Source organism: Aythya marila, assembly GCF_965140915.1.
Source record: "Aythya marila genome assembly, chromosome: 2".
Lineage (NCBI taxonomy): Eukaryota > Metazoa > Chordata > Aves > Anseriformes > Anatidae > Aythya > Aythya marila.
In genome coordinates this window covers 153,147,047-153,164,744 of record NC_139043.1, presented here as the reverse complement: position 1 = coordinate 153,164,744, position 17,698 = coordinate 153,147,047, and the positions used below count along the sequence as shown (strand labels likewise).

Genomic DNA, 17,698 nt, shown 5'->3' with positions numbered 1-17,698 from the left:
AATTCTCTTCCCTCTCCCTATGGCAAGCAGCTGAGCTGCAGGAGCACACACGATTTAGCTTTGCCAGACTGCCAGGGGGTAACCTCAATTACGTGGCAAAAGACGAGCATGAAATCACTGCTTACTGCAAGTCTTTTTTTTCCCCACCCTCATGTTTGCCTTTACGTACTCCTTTGACCTCCTCATTGCTAAAAAAAAACGTTTGTATTTTGGATGGGATAGCAAATGTTGAACTACCTTGTGGTTAAAAAAATAATCAGTAGAGACCTGATACTTCAGTTTTCCCTACAAAGATGGGCACTAAAATTCACATTGAAGCTGTGTATTAACTGCACCTTCGCTTTGGGAATATTCATGCTAGCTAACCATATCAGACAAAATATTCTCTATCCCTTTTGTTTTAATCTCTGGAAATGAAGATAGCTCCTCCTAGCATCAGAAAATTCCAAATGTATCTCAGTCCTGGTGCCGAAAAGTCTTCAGCGTTATAATTATTGGAACTGCGTGCTTATTTGTTTGTGATAACTTTTCGGGAAATAAATATTCTGGAGTCTGCTTTATGTCAGTTTGGGCAATACTGCCTTATCTTGGAGATGTCCAAGGTTTAGCACTACAGAAGCATTTGTAAAATCTGAGGATGATTTCATGCAGTTGCTGTAGAATAACTGGGGTCGTCCAGATGAAGCCTGAGAGTTTTGTTCGTTATTGAATTCCACCAACACTGCTGCTGGTAGGTTTATCTTAGCCTAGCATAAATTGTTAATTCTTCATTAAGCGTTTGGTTGTGTGAAGCTCTGTGCAGCTGTGTGTGCAAGACGGTCCCAGATGACAAGAGGAATACAAACAAAATCCCAGTGCTCTTTTATGGGAAGATAATAAAGACCGGAGTGCCTTTGATTTATATGCTTCAGGTTTCCTCTCCGTGTTTATGCCAGCAAGGCAGAGCTGGGCACTGCATTAAACTCAGTTTTTTAATGAAGAAACTCCTCTTCACTTGTAGGATTATTTTAATGATTGGATGTTTCAAAGGGCACGAGGGTAAAAGATGAAAGAAGCTTCCTCCCTAAACTGTCATTTTTATCCTTGTACAGAGAGGTAAAATAGGATTACCAGGATGCAGGACTCTTAACTCACAGCATCAGCCCTGGTCATTTTTGATCAGACTCAGCAATCACAGCAGCTAAAGCACTGTTCCATTTCTTGGCCTTTTTTTTTGTCCCAAAAAAGGGGGAAAATCAAAAAAGGTTCGTGTAACAAATGAGATCTCTTGGAACAGGTTGTTCCTCCTGGGGTAGGGCTCTTCCAGCTCTATAGGGGTGTGGGTAAAAGTGTTCCTCGTAACGGGACATCGCTCATGCTTCGGGTTTAATAGATAAATACCCCGAAGGAAGCCCCAGAACGTAGCAATCCTGTGCTGTAAGTTTGGATAGCTTCCCCACAAGTCTTCTGGTAGTGTTTTTAGTGAACTTAAGGGAGGTGAACATTAGCTGGCTGACTGGCTCAGCGAGCAGGTCAGTGCTGTGAGAAGGGACCTGGCATCCTCTTCAGCTGGCTGCGTTTCAGAGGGTAAATTTACAGGATATTGAAAATCGAGCCCATCCTTGAGCTGGCCTTTGGAAATCAGGTTCTTCGTTCCCATAAGTGTAGTCAGAGATTGGTTTATAAATAGGTAATGAAGGTCACTACTGCTGGCCCAGCCCAGCTTTTTGACTTTGCTCGATTTGCTGATGAGGTCCTGTTGCAAAAAGCAATACGTTTTGTGGCTCCTCAGTGGAGCAGGCAGGTCTCTGCAGATAGGAAATGCCGCTTTTCCTGGATTTTCTTACCTCTTTACAAGGGTGACTGAATCTTGGAGGTTTGAGATAAGTTTTGTATCCATCTCTTCAGGCCTGAATGATGTCTTATTTCTGTTTGCAGGATTGAAAAATAGGAGAAGAGGTGTAGGGTGAGCAATGGTGTTTAGCCAGTGTTTGTTCTTTGTACTTTGGAAGACCAAATAAAGGGGTCTTTTCATTTATGTGGTGTGAAAATTTGATCCCATCTTCAGAATCTGTCATTAATCTGTACCTGTCCCTAGTACAAAAAAAGACAGGGATCTTCTGGAGAGAGTCCAGTGGAGGGCCACTAAGATGATACGGGGCCTGGAACATCTTCCCTGTGAGGAAAGGCTGAGAGACCTGGGCCTGTTCAGCCTGGAGAAGAGAAGACCAAGAGGGGATCTCATCAATATTTATAAATATCTTAAATGTGGGAGGCAGAGGGATTTGGCCAACCTCTTTTCAGTGGTTTGTGGGGACAGGACAAGAGGCAATGGTCACAAAATGGAGCCCAGGAAGCTCCGCACCAACACGCGAAATAACTTCTTCCCGGTGAGGGTGACGGAGCACTGGGCCAGGCTGCCCAGGGAGGATTCTTCCTCCTCACATGTGGCCCTGCTCCAGTCAGAGGTTTGTACCCAAGACAAGTGACCTCTGTTTGGATGATACTGAATTTTCTTTAGCTGATTTTGCTCTTTTTTCTTTGGTTTGGTTTGATGTTTCAATTCTTTTATGCCATGCGAATGCCCTCAAGTTGCACATCAGCCTCCGCTACGTATTTGCAAGTCCCTAGTACAAAATAATCCTAACAGTAATACAATAGGTAGTGGATTTTGTGTTAGCATCCAGCGATCTGCTCAAATTCAGCTCCAATTCAGCTGTCAGACTGCTTTAGGAGTGAAAGGAATGGGCATAACGAAGCTGCTTTTAATTAACCGGGAAGCAATGTGGATAACCCTGCTGCATTCAGGTCTCAGGTCACCCCGCTTTCCTTTTTTCAGAGGCTGGATCTTCACTTTTGAATATTCTTTTTTTGGCTCAGAAACAGCAAAAGCAAGCGCCAAGAATAGGAGAAAGTGCACCTGAGAAATGAGGAGGAACAGTAAGGATGGCTTTCAGAGCACAGTGGTGTTGATATTAAAATGTAGCAGGACAACTGAGACGTAATGGGTTACAGAACAAAGAAAAAAGTGTAAATGGGTCTTTTTTTATATAGATTTGTTCCATTTCAATCTCTGCAGTGGTATTCAGTGATGAAATCGAGGGGATAGAGGGTGATGAATTTGAGGTGGTGATAGGGAGCGCTCTGCTTTTCTGCTTCTGGGTCGTGTGTGCCTGCTGCCTTCTCTCCTCGGCACTTATACACTAATAGGTACAATTTGCCTTATAGTTAAAATTCCAGTGAATAACCAGGTATCCTCTATGTATCTTGAAATAGACAAACTCTCAAAAAATGACTCGTTAAACGTGACTTTGGGTCTTTTTCTCGCTTCTGCCTGGTGGTGTCCTCCATCTCTTGTATATCCTACAGCCTGAAGATGGTTTAAGAATGTAGTTTTCAGTGCACAGAACGACTTGCTGTCCTGTAGAAAACCCTTAATTCTAAATATTCCTCGTTTGTGTACAATGTCTGCGTGTGTTTCCAGTTTCTAAATATTTTCCTTAGTTTGACTTCTAACTAGACAACGTATTTCCAGTGATTTCAAAGCAAAGAAGAACCCTGCAGCTTCTCTTTGAAGTCTGTTGTGTAGGACTCCTCGTAGCCCCATATAAACCCTGCTCATGGGCGTCCCAATTACTTGCCTAAAAGAAAGTAGAGGGATGCTTGCCCTAGAGGGATGAGTACATTTATTATCAGGGTTGCATGGCAGGAATGCAGTGTGTGTCAAACATCATTAGCTCTTGCCACAGGACAAATAATAATGCTAAATTTAGGATTTAGAAATAGAAGTAGAGGCTTTGAGAAGGGGTAGAAATTTGGTGTATCATGAATCAAGGGGAAATCTGAATGTCACCCATTATGCACTGTTAGCTTGTACATGACTGCCACGTTGAAAACCACTTCATTCAGCTTTTGCTGCTGCTTAGTGATGAAATAGGAAGCAGGAAACCTTTTTACAGGTAAATCCCTTCTAAACCTGTGGCGCAATTCAAAAGTGGACATTGCAGTACTGGATCCAAGAAGGAGCTGAGCTATTTTCCCTCAGCACACCCTTGTTTTGTCTGGAGGATTTGGGATCTGTGCGTGGAGAATCACGCTGCTGATAACCAGAGATAAATTCTCTGGCAGTGGTTGTGCCAGTGTTTATGGCTGGTGACCTGCTGTCATCATCTCTCTGGGTTCATCCTTCCCATGGTTGTGGTCCTGATCACATATCCACTGAGTCCTGATGCTTCAGTTCCCTCCTGAAGCTTTGGGAAGGCAAGGCACCAGGATTTTAGGTTTGCTTCCATACAAAGGTCCCATGGAGGGGTTTTTAGGAAATGTTGGGTACTTTCTGCCCTTGTTTTAGTTTTCTGAGTGGTCAAAAGAGTCAATTTCCCCATAGTTTATGATTTTATCTTTGTTTTGCGCAACCTTTGAAGGCTGTCTTTAATTGTGAGGAACTCTTGATGATTGCTCATCTCAACTCTTTCTTGCTTTTTCAGGTATGAACTACGAATTCGGTATTTGCCAAAAGGATTTCTAAACCAGTTCACCGAGGACAAACCAACTTTAAATTTTTTCTATCAGCAGGTACGTTCAGTTCTGCTACTTTCTATTTTGCTGGCATCAGTTTGGGAAATTCTTGCATTGCTTACATGGATAATGTATTGTTGCAGAAACATAAATTGGTAAAAATCTAATCATATATAAATCAAAAGGAACCAACAATGGCATCTTTGAAGAGATGAGTATTTTCTGGTAATTCTGCAGTTGTTACAGATTTGCTACATGTTAGGTTGGTCTTTTTGAGTTTCTGGGTGGTGTAATGTCTGCCTTCATGCACTGAAATACTGCTAGTGCTTAACAATTTCTGTTATTAATGGTGGCTTTTTTGTAAACCAGATACATTTGTATGTTACACTTCTAACCAGTAGTTTATACTACTATATGGAATCTTAGTTTTAATCTAAATCATTTAAGAGGTGTCATTTTATGAGACTTCTTACGAGACGTTATGTCATAATAGAGACAGAATAAGGTAGGACTGAGAGGCAGGAGAACAGGGCATCTGCCAGGTTCAGAAATATCCCAATCTTAGGTCAGTTGCTTGGGGCATGCATAATTCCTGAGCAACATCACCTAAAATTAGGATATAACTGGAGCTGGGGCAAACCGTGGGACTGCCCTGCCCTTGTGAATAAGCAGCGTCCTCTTACATTTGCAGATGAGGAACTAGGAGACAGTAATTCTGATTAAGTTTTCTCTTTAAGATCCTAGAAAGACAAAAATATAATCAGCCCCTCTGTCCAATCCTTCATCTTAAGTCAGTATAGGGAATTACTACTAATTGGCATTAATTTCTTAAACATCTGTTACACTTTATTGTACACACATATGTTACTGCCTTAGGTAAATGACCTGTAATTTTTTTTAATGTGTAACAAAATTGATGTGTGCTGGAGTTGACACCTGAGAAGGCAATAACCCTACTGCAGTGCTTATCTGGACGTAGTATTCCAGTTCAACCAATCTGTGACATATGCTTGGACTTTTTTGTATTGCCGGGGGTTCTGCAGAAGCAACAAAATCGTGTTCCTTTTTACTTTAGCAGCAAGTGACTTTCTTCTTACTGGCTTTAAACATACGAAGGTTTTGTTTTCCATAATGCAAAAGTGGGTGATGAGCTCCAGAATCGTTCCCTGAGCTCCATCATTCGTCTGCTCAGCAGGTGGGAAGAGTTCAGGAGAACTCCCCCAGGTTGCTCCCCTTTTATTGTAGTGTGACAAAACTCACCTGGCTGTCACAGCCCAAATCTGGGTAAAAACACACAGTTATGTTTGGTTTTGTGATTATTATTTTTTTTTTAATCCCACAATTCAGCCCTAGGAAGGGCAGCAGCTATGTCTTTTCAATCCCTTGTGGTGTACTTATTCTTTTTTCTTGGTATGTAGAGATTTGTTATGTTTGCAAACGGTGGCACTGCAAGCCTGCAGCTTCTCACGCGTGCCTCACAGGACCGTTTCTTTCAAGCAAGGAGTTGAAAGTGCCAGAGGGATACTTGTAAACAAAGATGCTTTTACTAAATTTGGAGAAATCATTATAAACAGGTACAAATGTCTGAGAATAGCAGGAAGGCTTATGAAGCTGTGCAGGAACTGATGTGCAAAGACAGACAGCTGCATGTATCTGATGATACCCTGAATCTCAGTTCTGCCAATTACCAAATGAAAATCAGAGGTTCTTGTCTCCTTACTCTGCATACCACGCTTTTTTTTTTTCTCCTCCCCTTTCTTCATCATGTTATCAGGAGACATTTCTGAATCCAGTTCTTCAAAAGTCACTGTTCTTCCTTCTGGGGTCCTGCAAGGTATTTGGGTCTCTATTGTCATGCAAATCAAGTGTGTAACTTTCAGACCTATCAAACTCTGTCCCTGGCTCTGTTTCACTCCATAATTCTCACTTGGCTTCTTGCTAAATCAGAACAATGACTTCTATCTGGTAAGGTAACCCCACTGACTTAGGAAAAGAAAGCAGGAAAAGGTTTTGAGCAATAACGCTGCAGCATAAAACAGATCTAAAACAGGGAGGGACGTGGAAGGAATTTTTCACTTTGTCTCTAATTGTCATTCCCACAACATTTTAGTATTCTTTTCTGCTAGCCACAGCTCACCCTTCACAATCAGACATTGTGTCATCAGACACAGCATGTTGTGTATGGGCAAGAACAAAGCACATCTAAATTATATGTGCATGCACGGATATCAGGAGGGTTCAGCACAGAAATTACTACATTAAAGGTAATGATTGTAGGGCCCAGTTAGAGAATTAAGAAAAAATAAAAGCCAAAGTAGTAGTTTTAAGATTCAAATGGATGTAAAAGTTGAACAAGGTCTTACCTTGTGTGTTTTAAATGAGGAAAAAAAAAAAAGATTTGGGGGACCAGATGCTGCCCATGACTAAATCTTTGTTTTCAAGACGTGGCTGAGGACCTGTTGCTGGCTTGATAACATCTAAACACATGTTGTCTGGCTGATTAAAAATGTACAACATCAAATTAAAAAGGTCGTGGAGAAGGAAAATAAAGCTGGTGGCTTCTGTCACCTATGAAAAGTCCATGGATTTTAGAAGTCATGCAATTATTTTTGTGAGTTTTAATTGCAGAGCAGCGGTATCATTGCAAACCTGAAAGTTTGGGCAAGACCAAGTCCTCAAGTGATCCCCCGTCTTTCACAAAAGCCCAGAACATTAGTAAAGATGACAAAATATTACCTTAATTGCTGTCAACAGACACAATTTATTCATACAGTTGAACCAAACCAGGCTGTCGAACTGCAAACTGGCACGCATTTGCCACCCCACGTGCATGACTTCTCCCATTCATTCGATGCGTGCCTGTATAAATTGATGCAAGCATTTAAGTTTTTCAGCTTGTTCTTAATATGTGAAATCTTTTTTTGTTTCTTGTGTTTGACTACATTGAGGATGCTGTGACCTTTTTTCGTATCACATATTCTTTATTGCCAGGAGTTGAAACCAAGACGCTGCAAGCGGAGCCGTTCGCAGTCAGTGGCAGTCACTCTGCCAGCTGCAGTGGGCGTAATCGGTCCTAATTGGGAGTATAAAAGCAGGGCACTTAATGAGACCTTTCACAAGAGTGCTCCTGTTCTGCAAGCTGTACAGCAAAGGATTCAAATCAATACTTTGGGGGGGCGGAAATGCTGTGACTTGTTTGTAATGTCACAGTTAGTCAGACTTGCATCGATAGCGTGTGGTTTGTCCAAGTGTCTGGGTTTCAGGCTGAGTCTGGGGATGGTGAAGAGTGATGCCCAGGCCAGATTTGTGCTTGAATTTTCTGTTTTTTCACTTTTTTTCCTGGTCTGTTCAAAAGGCAGCAAAGGTAGTGGAGGACAGGTCTACAGAGGTGTTTTCTTGAAGTAGAAGCACGTTTAGCTGGTGATATTGCATTGACTGTGTTCTTCCCTTGCACCCAACTGCTTGCAATTTCAGCCAAATCAGGCAAATTTCATCCCACCCAGTGGTGTTTGAACTGAGAGATTAAGTTGTCAAAAATCAGGAGGTGCCATTTTTAAGGTTGATCACGCAGTCTGCAGATGCTGTACTGGCTTTATGTGCCCGTCTTCAGTTGTGTCCTGTCGTGTTGGATACCCAAATCCGAAACAAGGTCAAGTCCAAACCCACCCCGAACCCCTTAAACAGCAAGTACACAGGATTGCTGAGGAAAACTACTGCAAATGAATTCTTAACACTAAGTATTTTTTTTCTATTAACTGATACTGTAAATCTCAAAAGGATAAATTCAACTATTTTTTATGATTTTTTAATATACCGATTTTAAAGAAGACTTCAGATGAAACAGTGTATGAAAAGAGAATTAAAAACTGGATTGAAACGAGTCAGGAAAATCACACTTCACACTTTTCTTGTTCTTTTTGGAGCATTTCAATTTCCTTTTTTTTAAAAAAAAGTGTTGGTTGGGAATCGTTGCAAGTGTCTTCCTCTCCCTATGGTCCAGGGATAACACTGCTGGGAGGTGGTACAGACTTAATAGCTGAGCGAGGACCGAAAGCTGTGTCTCACATCAAGCTAGAATACAGATTTTTAAAACATTCATATAATTAAAATCAGACGTAAGCTACTTGAACCGCCTGCCTTTGATTGTGGGACAAGAGCCTGCCCACGGTTATCCTTGAATAACATGTTAGGCCCCAGTAATTGGAGCTGGTTTATCCCTTGATGAAAAGGGAATAAGCATCTGGATGAGAGTGGGGGGTAACCAGCTCTTGGGCATCAGCTGTCCCATTGTTGCCGTCCCTGTGCTTCCAACAGATTTGTAACTTTTGGGGGCTTTGAGATCCCAAAGAATAGGAAAAAGTCATTTTTATCAATGTACAAATTTTCTCTATGCTGTCTTTTATAGTTCATGGCATGGAGCTGCCTTGGAGGTGTCCATTTATCGGAGAAAGGAGACCGTAGGACTTGTTTTGGGTTTGCTTTTTAAAATGAGGCAAACTTTATGTAATGCACAAGAGGAGGAATTGCAAGCAGAAGGAGGATGAGCTCAAAGTTAGGGCAGCTACACGGTGCTCTGGAAAGACAGAGATGAATTTGCTTCACTTGGTAATTGCAGTGCAGGTTTGTTTTCATAAGAAATGGCGTCCCTTTCAAAAAAAAAATAGAAAAGAAGCGCCGGTAGTTTTCTGATTTTAAAAAAATAAATCTGTACTATAAAGAAAAATGAGATGGTTTCTTGTGGGCAATGTCCTGTTGCTGTAGCATTTGTGAAGGTAAAGTTACCAGTTTAAATGCATTTCCTTAAATGAAATTTCCTTAAATGAAAATTCTCTCTTTATTCTAGAGAAATATATGCAAATAAAATGCCATTTTTATAATCTGTCCCCCAACATTTTGGGGGAAACGAAAGAGATTTTTAAGTCGGGACAATTGCTATAATAACGACTAAAGTTTTATAAGGGTTTGGTGCATGAGATATAATTTGAAGTGCAGGCTGGGAATTAGACTCTTTAACCTAATTAGATACCAGCATCTCTTATACTGTAATAAAAATAAGGGAGACCTAAAGCAAATGACTTTGATAGTAAAAGCATTGTAGAGAATCAAGGACATACGAGGAAAAAGCTTGCATTGTTCCTTATATTAGCAGCCTGTTGGAAATAAAATAAAATCCTTCAAGAAGAGTTAATGGTTGACACACAAAACTGTGCCCTAAGGCGAACTGTAATAAATGTAAGAATTGCAGCTGCTTAGAAAGTGGAAAGATAAATCTAAGTGAACATCACCTGTCTGCTCTTTACAGCTTGTAAAAGTAATTATGAGCGAGGTACCCTTTACAGGGGTCGGTTTCTTGAAATTGCTGAAATTCACAATTCCTCATAAAGTACTCATTTTTTCCCTATAACGGCTGATTTACGGTCTTGTAACTGCGCCGATGTTCTTGCAGGTCCTGCTGTTTGTTCGGGTGCGTCGCTGCTTCTGCATCTTCCAAATGTTCCGTGTCAAACGTCTGCTTTCTGTTAGCAGGGCCGTGTGCCAGGAATGTGAAACATGCTTGTGTTCCTAAATCCTTCTTCACTAGTCGAGCGCAGCCTGAAGGAAAAGGACGTCTTTGATTTTAAACTTCCACCTGTCAACAGAAGTGGAGAAAATAGTGCTTGTGGTGGGCTTGCTTTCAGTCGTATGTGAGTGGCTGTTAACTTGAAAATAGCACAGATTTTCACATATTGGTGCGTGTGTGCATCTTTCCCAGTGTCCTGAACAAAATGGCATTGTGATGAGCAGGTTATGGGGTATATAACATCCCTCAGACAACCAAAATGTAAATCACATTGATCCTTGGACTCGTTTGATCTGGAGAAGCAAAGTCGTGTGTCGGAGGGGAGGAGTATGAAATGAGCTGTTAGCAAGGCGTGCTTAGTAGGTTGAGTGCTCTATGGCTCCCAAGTGTATAGTCCTACTTTATTGAAGATCTCCGAGCTGCAGTGGATATTGCGGTGACATCTGGAGATCAGCCCTCTCTGACAGAAGGGATCATTTTTAGCCATTCTGTCCCAAACAATGCCTCGTCAGAAGTTGCTTTTTTTTTTTTTTTTTTTTTTCCTCTTTTCTCCCTACTTCTAATGCCCTTATTATTAACATAGGAGCTTCCAAAATTAGTTAGAGATGTCAAAGATCACCTCTAGATAATGTAGAGACTGTGACCTTGGAAGATGAAGAGGAGGAGCAGCTGAGGGCAGATGGCAAATGAATGTTATCCTGACACCGAATCTGTGCTTTTAGCTCCACGAGAAAAGATTTGAAGCCTTAATTTTCCCTAATGTAGCCTTAGTTTCTATAATAAGTCTAATATTATCGGATGGGTAAATAGGGGCAGTGAGCTCCCACATATGCCTTTTCCTCCTGTGTGCATTTTAAAGTCTACCATTATGATTATTAAGGAGGCTCCTAAAATACTGATGACATTAGAAGCCTGCTTTGGGTTTTTGTGCATATGGTATTTCATTTAAAGCAGATGAGGCACAAATCTTGGAGGGTTAATTTTGCATAAGATTTCTGAAGCTATAGCAATGTGGGTTGGGGCCTTACTCTCTCTAGGCAAAGTTGTATCTCAGTTTGATTATTTTGAGTATGCAGTGCAGAGCCATCTCCTTTTGCAGTCTTGTGATTATAAACAATTACAGAGCGGGACATTTCCACATTCATCTAATGCTTTATCTCTCCCAGGATGTGCTACAGCTTTTTGGCAGTCTATTTTACGTTGCACAGCAGATTACAACCGAAAGCACACAATATTTGAGATGATTATTTCTGGTAGGAAGAGCGGTGACATGGATTGTGGTGGACTTAGGTGGGCTACCTGCAGTAAGTAGGAAATAAAACACGATCAGAATGTGAACACTGAGTAACTTGGTTAATTTTTAATGCCAGGTTTCAGAGAAAAGAAATGTGGTATGTGCTTCGCTTTTTGTCATGGGCACATAACTAGCTGCTGAAGATGAGCTTTGCAGACTGATGCATTGATGTATTCTGGACCTGAACACCTTTCAGAAACTTAAAACCTCTAAACACAGGAGCTAGAACACACCTAAGCTGTTAAAAAGAAGAAATAATTATTGTAAGTAGAGGAAGAGAAGGAGGAGAGTTGTGTTTGTTAACGCAGATATCACTAACCAACCACAGGTACTAATTTCTGAATGACAAACATAAAAACACCAGCTGAAAATCTGTGGACAGAACACATTGCCTAAGGAGAAAGTGATGTAATTTAATTTTTGTCTTCCACGCTTCGTTAAACTACTCTAATGACAACTCCTGTGCTGCTTACTAAATGGGAGTGCAGAAGACAATTGGTACCCCCAAAAAACATATGTATGAATAAAATTGAAAACCTAAGTTGTAAAAGTAGGTCACACGCAGTGAAAGTATAGCAGGAGAAATAGATTGCTTAATTTTAAACTGTCCTGAAAAATTGGAGATCGTCCTGTGGGAAATGCCTTGGTAACATTAAATGAGATGGGAGAGCCAGCACAGAGGCTAATTATTGGTATTTGCTCGTTTTTAGCCAGCTTTTAATAGCATTGTAAGTAAGGAATATTCACAGTATTTATACCTGAAAACAAAACTCAATAGAAAGTTTGATAATTGTATTTTATAGTTTTTTTTTTAGGATATAAACAAATTTAAACTGAAAGTATATTGTTAAGACATAAGAAGTAGGCTCTTTTCTTTTAAATTTCTAAACTCCTGGAAAGAGTTCAGTACTCAGTTCAGAGTGGTTTTACTCTTGTTCTTAATAAAGAAATCTCAATCCCACATGGTGTTTTTATGAACTGCACTGGCAGGATGGCTTGTCAGCCCGAGTGAACGTTGTTCTGAAATACTGCAGCTGCATCAAAAACTCGTGTGCAGAAAAATGAAGCAGATGGCTTTTGAAAGTAGCAGCTGGTATATAAAATACGAGACCCGTGATAGATTTCTTCTTAGATCATGTGTGCTAGCACAGGGCTATTCTCTAATTTCTCCGTCTTCACAAACATGGGCTTTCCCCTGTCTCCAATTTTTGTTTTTAATTGTACCAGCTGGAACCATTCATAGCTAGCCATTGAGATAACTAGCAAAGTGCCAATTATTTCCTAGTAAATTTTGAGAAGTTTACAAGTTACACCATCAGTAATTTGTCCATTCATGGAAAAGAACAAATATTTTAAAAGTCTGACATCAGAAACGAAACTGGTCCAGAGAAACTGGGCTTTTTGTTTGCATGCCTGTCTTCCTCGTGGAAAAAGCTTATTAGTTTGTGGTTTAATGTTCACCTCCTTTTGTTATGATTTCACACTATCTTTGAACTTTTATTGTTGAAAAGACTTAAAAACCTAACAGATAACTGTGCTCTGGCCAACCAATGAAGAGTATTGGGGATAAAAATACATTGCTGAGAACAGAAGGTGAATATTGGTGAGGACAAATAATAATAATGGTAATAATAATTTTAAAAGGGAATTCTAGCTGAATGTCAGGACATTCATATGTCAAATAAATTGTGGTTTAGGATTATGTTGGACTTTGACATTCTTGTTTGTTTTAAATGTTACTGCCCTTTCTAACCACATATTTATTGATAGGCAGTGTACATTGCGTGGGTTCTCAGTTTTGTTCCACCTTTTATTTTATCAGGGCCTGTAAAAGACTTTTTCTTACATCTGAGAAGTGCATTTCTGCTTGGCACTGGTGGTTTTCACATATTTCATCCCTTCTTTGCAGTAGACTGTAGTTGTCATGAGCAAGAGCTTAAGAACAAACATGAAGCATAGGTTGTGCTTAAATTCTTACTCATCAGCCCGTGAGTGGGCAAATACAGGTACAGTATCGTTAACACTCAGATTGTAGTACTCATCTAGAAGTTTGAAGTAGTCTGAATTTCCTTTATACTACGTGATCCTTTACACCTGAAGTATACACCTGCTTGCCCATAAACCTGATTTAAACTTGTTGGAACATTTTCAAACAAATCCAAGGGAAGAAGTGGTTAAAGTCAACACCGCAATTTGCAGCAAGAAATTCTTTTTTTCTTTATCCTCCTTTAAAATTTCTTTGCCAATACAGTTTCCTCCGCAAGGTCAGATAAGCACAGTGTGCAAGAATGGAAATTGTACGTGGAAACACAATTGTGTTACAGGCAACGTAAACCAACGTAAAAGCATCATACCAGCTTAGGAGGAGTACTTCAAAGGCTTTGTTGGGTTGGTAGAAGTTGGTATGGGTTGCTGCTTTGTTTTTTCGTATTTTTTCGTATTTCGTATTTTGTTGTTGTTTTTTTTTGTGGCTTTTTCACAATCAGGTCTGTGAGACTTATTTATCTAAATTAGTGTTCTCTTACAATCTAGGTAAATTAAATAATGTAAGCTAGGTAAATTAAATAGCATACTAGGCATTTTTCTGGTTTAGCCTTTGGAGAGTTCACATGTTGAGCCACTAAAATGGGGAAGAGAGCAACAGCAGCGAGACTTCATATCCTTGAGTAGTATGGAGATCTTGGTAAATACTCTTCATCCCTCCTCCAGGAGGATATATCTGAACTTCCAAGCCATAACTAGAGGTCTGCACATGTCTAGGAGGAGGGCAGTGCTGAGGGGGAACGTGAGTTGGGATATAACAGTGTCATATTTGAGGGCCACAAAGATGATACGGGGCCTGGAGCATCTTCCCTGTGAGGAAGGGCTGAGAGACCTGGGCCTGTTCAGCTTGGAGAAGAGAAGACCAATAGGGGATCTCATCAATATTTATAAATATCTTAAATGTGGGAGACAGAGGGATTTGGCCAACCTCTTTTCAGTGGTTTGTGGGGACAGGACAATAGGCAATGGTCACAAAATGGAGCCAGGCAGTTCCGCACCAACATGCGAAAGAACTTCTTCATGGTGAGGGTGACGGAGCACTGGGCCAGGCTGCCCAGGGAGGTTGTGGAGTCTCCTTCTCTGGAGATATTCAAGGCCCCTAGGGACGCCTACCTGGGCAGCCTGCTCTGAGGAACCTGCTTTGGCAGGGGGGTTGGCCCTGGTGATCTTCCAAGGTCCCTTCCAACCCCTACAACTCTGTGATTCTGTGATATCTCCAAGGAACACAGATCAGGAGTCATCTTTCCTCTTAATGCATTTCTGACTTGGCAATAACCAGGAAAAACTAGTCGAATTCTTCTAATGTGTCAAGAGTTTAATGTTTTGTGGTTTTTAGATATATTTTAGGTTTTCTGCTCTTGAGAATAAACACCATTTTCTTTTAAAAAAAAATAAAATAAAATCAAAAAACAACACAAAACCACTCATCTCTCTCATTTAACTTTATTAACAACAATAATAAAAGTCATAACTGAGCAAACACAAAAGACTTGGAGGAAAACTATTTGATTGCTTTGTGGCAGCACACTTAATTGCCATTGAATTCTCTCTTGTGTCTCTTCTATTTAATATTTGCTCGGCTCTTTCCTTGATGTTATGCAAAACATGCTGAAACTCTTGCAAGGTTCGTCTCCAGTCTGTGCGTGAGCTTCAGTTCATGCATGGATCTCAAAGAGAATAGGCAGTAAAAGGCGATAAGAGAAGCTCTCATTAATATTCTGGGAGCAGAAATCAAATCTACTTTTTTTTTTCTTTCTTACTGAAATTTAAAGAAGAATGTGTGCAGACAAGTTTCTGAAAAAAGCAAGAATTTAATTCCTCCTATCAACTTATTACATTTGCTATCTCTAATACAATGTTGTTTGATCGAACTAGACCGCAAGATTATGGCTGTAGGCTTTCTGAAGTTTGTACGACTTTGTACACTTGCCAAAGTTTAAAAATAAAAATAAACAGACGAATATGCAGCGCTTTATGATAATCAAGTGCAGCTCTTCATTTCTGTAAGAGGATGTCATAGCTGATTTTGTGAACGCTGACATTGGTCACTTGTGAAAATTGGAGAGGTGTTTTTTTCCTGTATTTTCATGTCCATTTGTATGCAGATAAAGGCATTTTTATTCGACTCTTCCAGCTGCATACTGGGGTGGCTTTGACAGACTTGAAACTCTACATCACCAAAGAACTTAAGAAAAAAAAAAAAAGTACAGAAAACCTGCAGGCAAGAGTCTCTTTTGAGCTGAAATGTGAGGATATGGGAATATTCTTGATTTACTCCACCTCTGTGAAATATCCGTGTTTGTCCGTCTCTTCCAGACTGGGATGTGCAAAACAGAAAACCTCCTTTTTTTCTGCTTGTCACACTAACGAAATTATGCAGTCAAGTAGGCAAATATCTGCCTGCCTATTAGAATACGGTGAAAATGCCTCACTTTTGTCTTGCAAATAAGCTGAGGATTTTCACAATGCTTATTTTTCCTGCCAAATTGTCGAGATCAGGAGGGCTTTTAAATTATTTTTGTTGAGTTCTGGTGCTTGTAGTTGCAGAGTCGGGCAGGGAAAACACGACTGGAATTTGTGAAAGCTCCCAAGCCAGAGGGCAAGGGGAAAGAAAACCCAAGCGTTAAGTGTTTGGTTAATGTTGCATATTTATTTATGGACTATGAGTTACTTGAGGCTAGCAGCATTTTTAAATTTGTTTGTATGAAACTGAAGATGTTCTTGAGCTGTTTAGTTTAACAAATGAATTATTTCAGTACTGGGATCCACCAGGCAATGAGCTGTGAAGATAAACGAATAAAAATTTGATCATCATATATTCTAGTAGCTTCAACATCGTGTCTGCAAGGGGAAATTTTGTATGGCAGTGTTGAGAAAATGCTTTGCCACAGGCAGGCCCTTTGTGGTGCAAAGGCCTCGAGGAAGGGGTAGGTAACAGCACTGTGAAATCTGCTGGTGATGCGAAATTGCTGAAATGGTTCAAAAATGGATGTGTATTTTAACAAAATAATTAAAAGTGAGTGAGTTAGATGATGAATGGTTGATCTGGGTGGACGTAAGGCAGGTTAGGTGAGGGATTTCGTGAACAGGTACGGTAGTGTCTTCAGGGAAGTAATTTGGACTATCCATAAAGGCGAATGCTTAGAAAAGGTAGGAGATTGAAATGAAAGGTTGTATTTAAAGTGCCATTAAAGTTCATTAAACCTCGTTATGAATGATATAAATGAGAAGTAAGTTGGTTATAGCTCTTCTTAACTTGATTCATTTCTGAAATACAGGCATCCATATAGGAAGTGAACTCACTTAGAGTTCGCCTCTTCAGTTTGTCTCTTATTTTTCTTATATCCCCATGCAGACCTGCAGACTGGGAGTACCAGCCTGCTGTTTGCCATCTGTAGTACTGCAGAGGCTGGTTATGGTAATAACACAGGAGTCTGAAAATTATATTCTCTATTTAAATGCTCTGAGCTTGGGACTGACAGTTTTAGTGCAGGACTGGATTCATAGCCCAACTGATGAAAAGAAGTTCTAATTTAATTTTCTGTTTAAATACTTACATTGTGCCGCTGTCTAGATGGTACTTCTGATTTAAAGTTGAACAAAACCTTGGAAACAGAAGATTTTCCCATGGAGGAATATTACACCATCACGCACAGGTGCAATTCTGCAGTAGAATGACGAGTGAACGTAGATACTAGCCAAGAGAAGTACTGCTCAAAACCTTTTTTTTTTTTCTTTTTTTTTTTTTTTGTCATTTACATACTTCTTCCTGCTTTGGCACTTCATGATGCTGAGCAGTACGGGCTGGTGAGAAGTGCCCAAATTCCTTGATTTCCAAATACCTTGGAGAGGTATTTGGAAAGAGCTTGGAGAGCTTGGAAAGGCTTTCTAATGACTTTGAAAGGCCTGGAGCTGGCGGAGAGAGTCCAGCAAAGGGCCATGAGGATGATGAAGGGACTGGAGCATCTCTCCTGTGAGGAGAGGCTGAGAGCTGGGACTGCTCAGAAAATATCTGCAGTGTCTTTGAAATGAATGGAATATATCCACTCTATAAATATAAATAAGTAGATGGCAATATAACACATGTTGTAGGTGGTATCTGTGGTCATATAACTGACCGTTCCTTCTAATTGATGTTTTTTTTTTTTGTATATGACTTCGCAAATTAGATACTTCATTCATTTGAGCAATGTCTGTTTACTTGGCTAACACGTAGGACTCTTTGCACAGAAACCTTCGTGGCTTTGAATGAAAATACAGAATCAAAACATCTTGACTTCCCGGAAGAGGCATCTCTCTCCGAG

The 17,698-nt window shown here is 40.2% G+C and overlaps 1 protein-coding gene across 9 annotated transcripts in view; it reads left to right on the top strand.

Moving 5' to 3' along the window:
* Positions 1-17,698, top strand: part of PTK2 (protein tyrosine kinase 2) — a gene marked incomplete at its 3' end in the record, with an annotated part of 191,570 nt that overhangs the window by 94,089 nt on the left and 79,783 nt on the right. For all 9 annotated transcript variants that reach the window (XR_014317044.1, XM_082755039.1, XM_082755036.1 and 6 more), the window contains one exon: positions 4,467-4,554. Coding sequence is in view for 8 of the 9 variants with exons in the window: in XM_082755039.1 (XP_082611165.1) it covers positions 4,467-4,554 (88 nt within the window). The remainder of the gene's footprint in view (positions 1-4,466; positions 4,555-17,698) is intronic.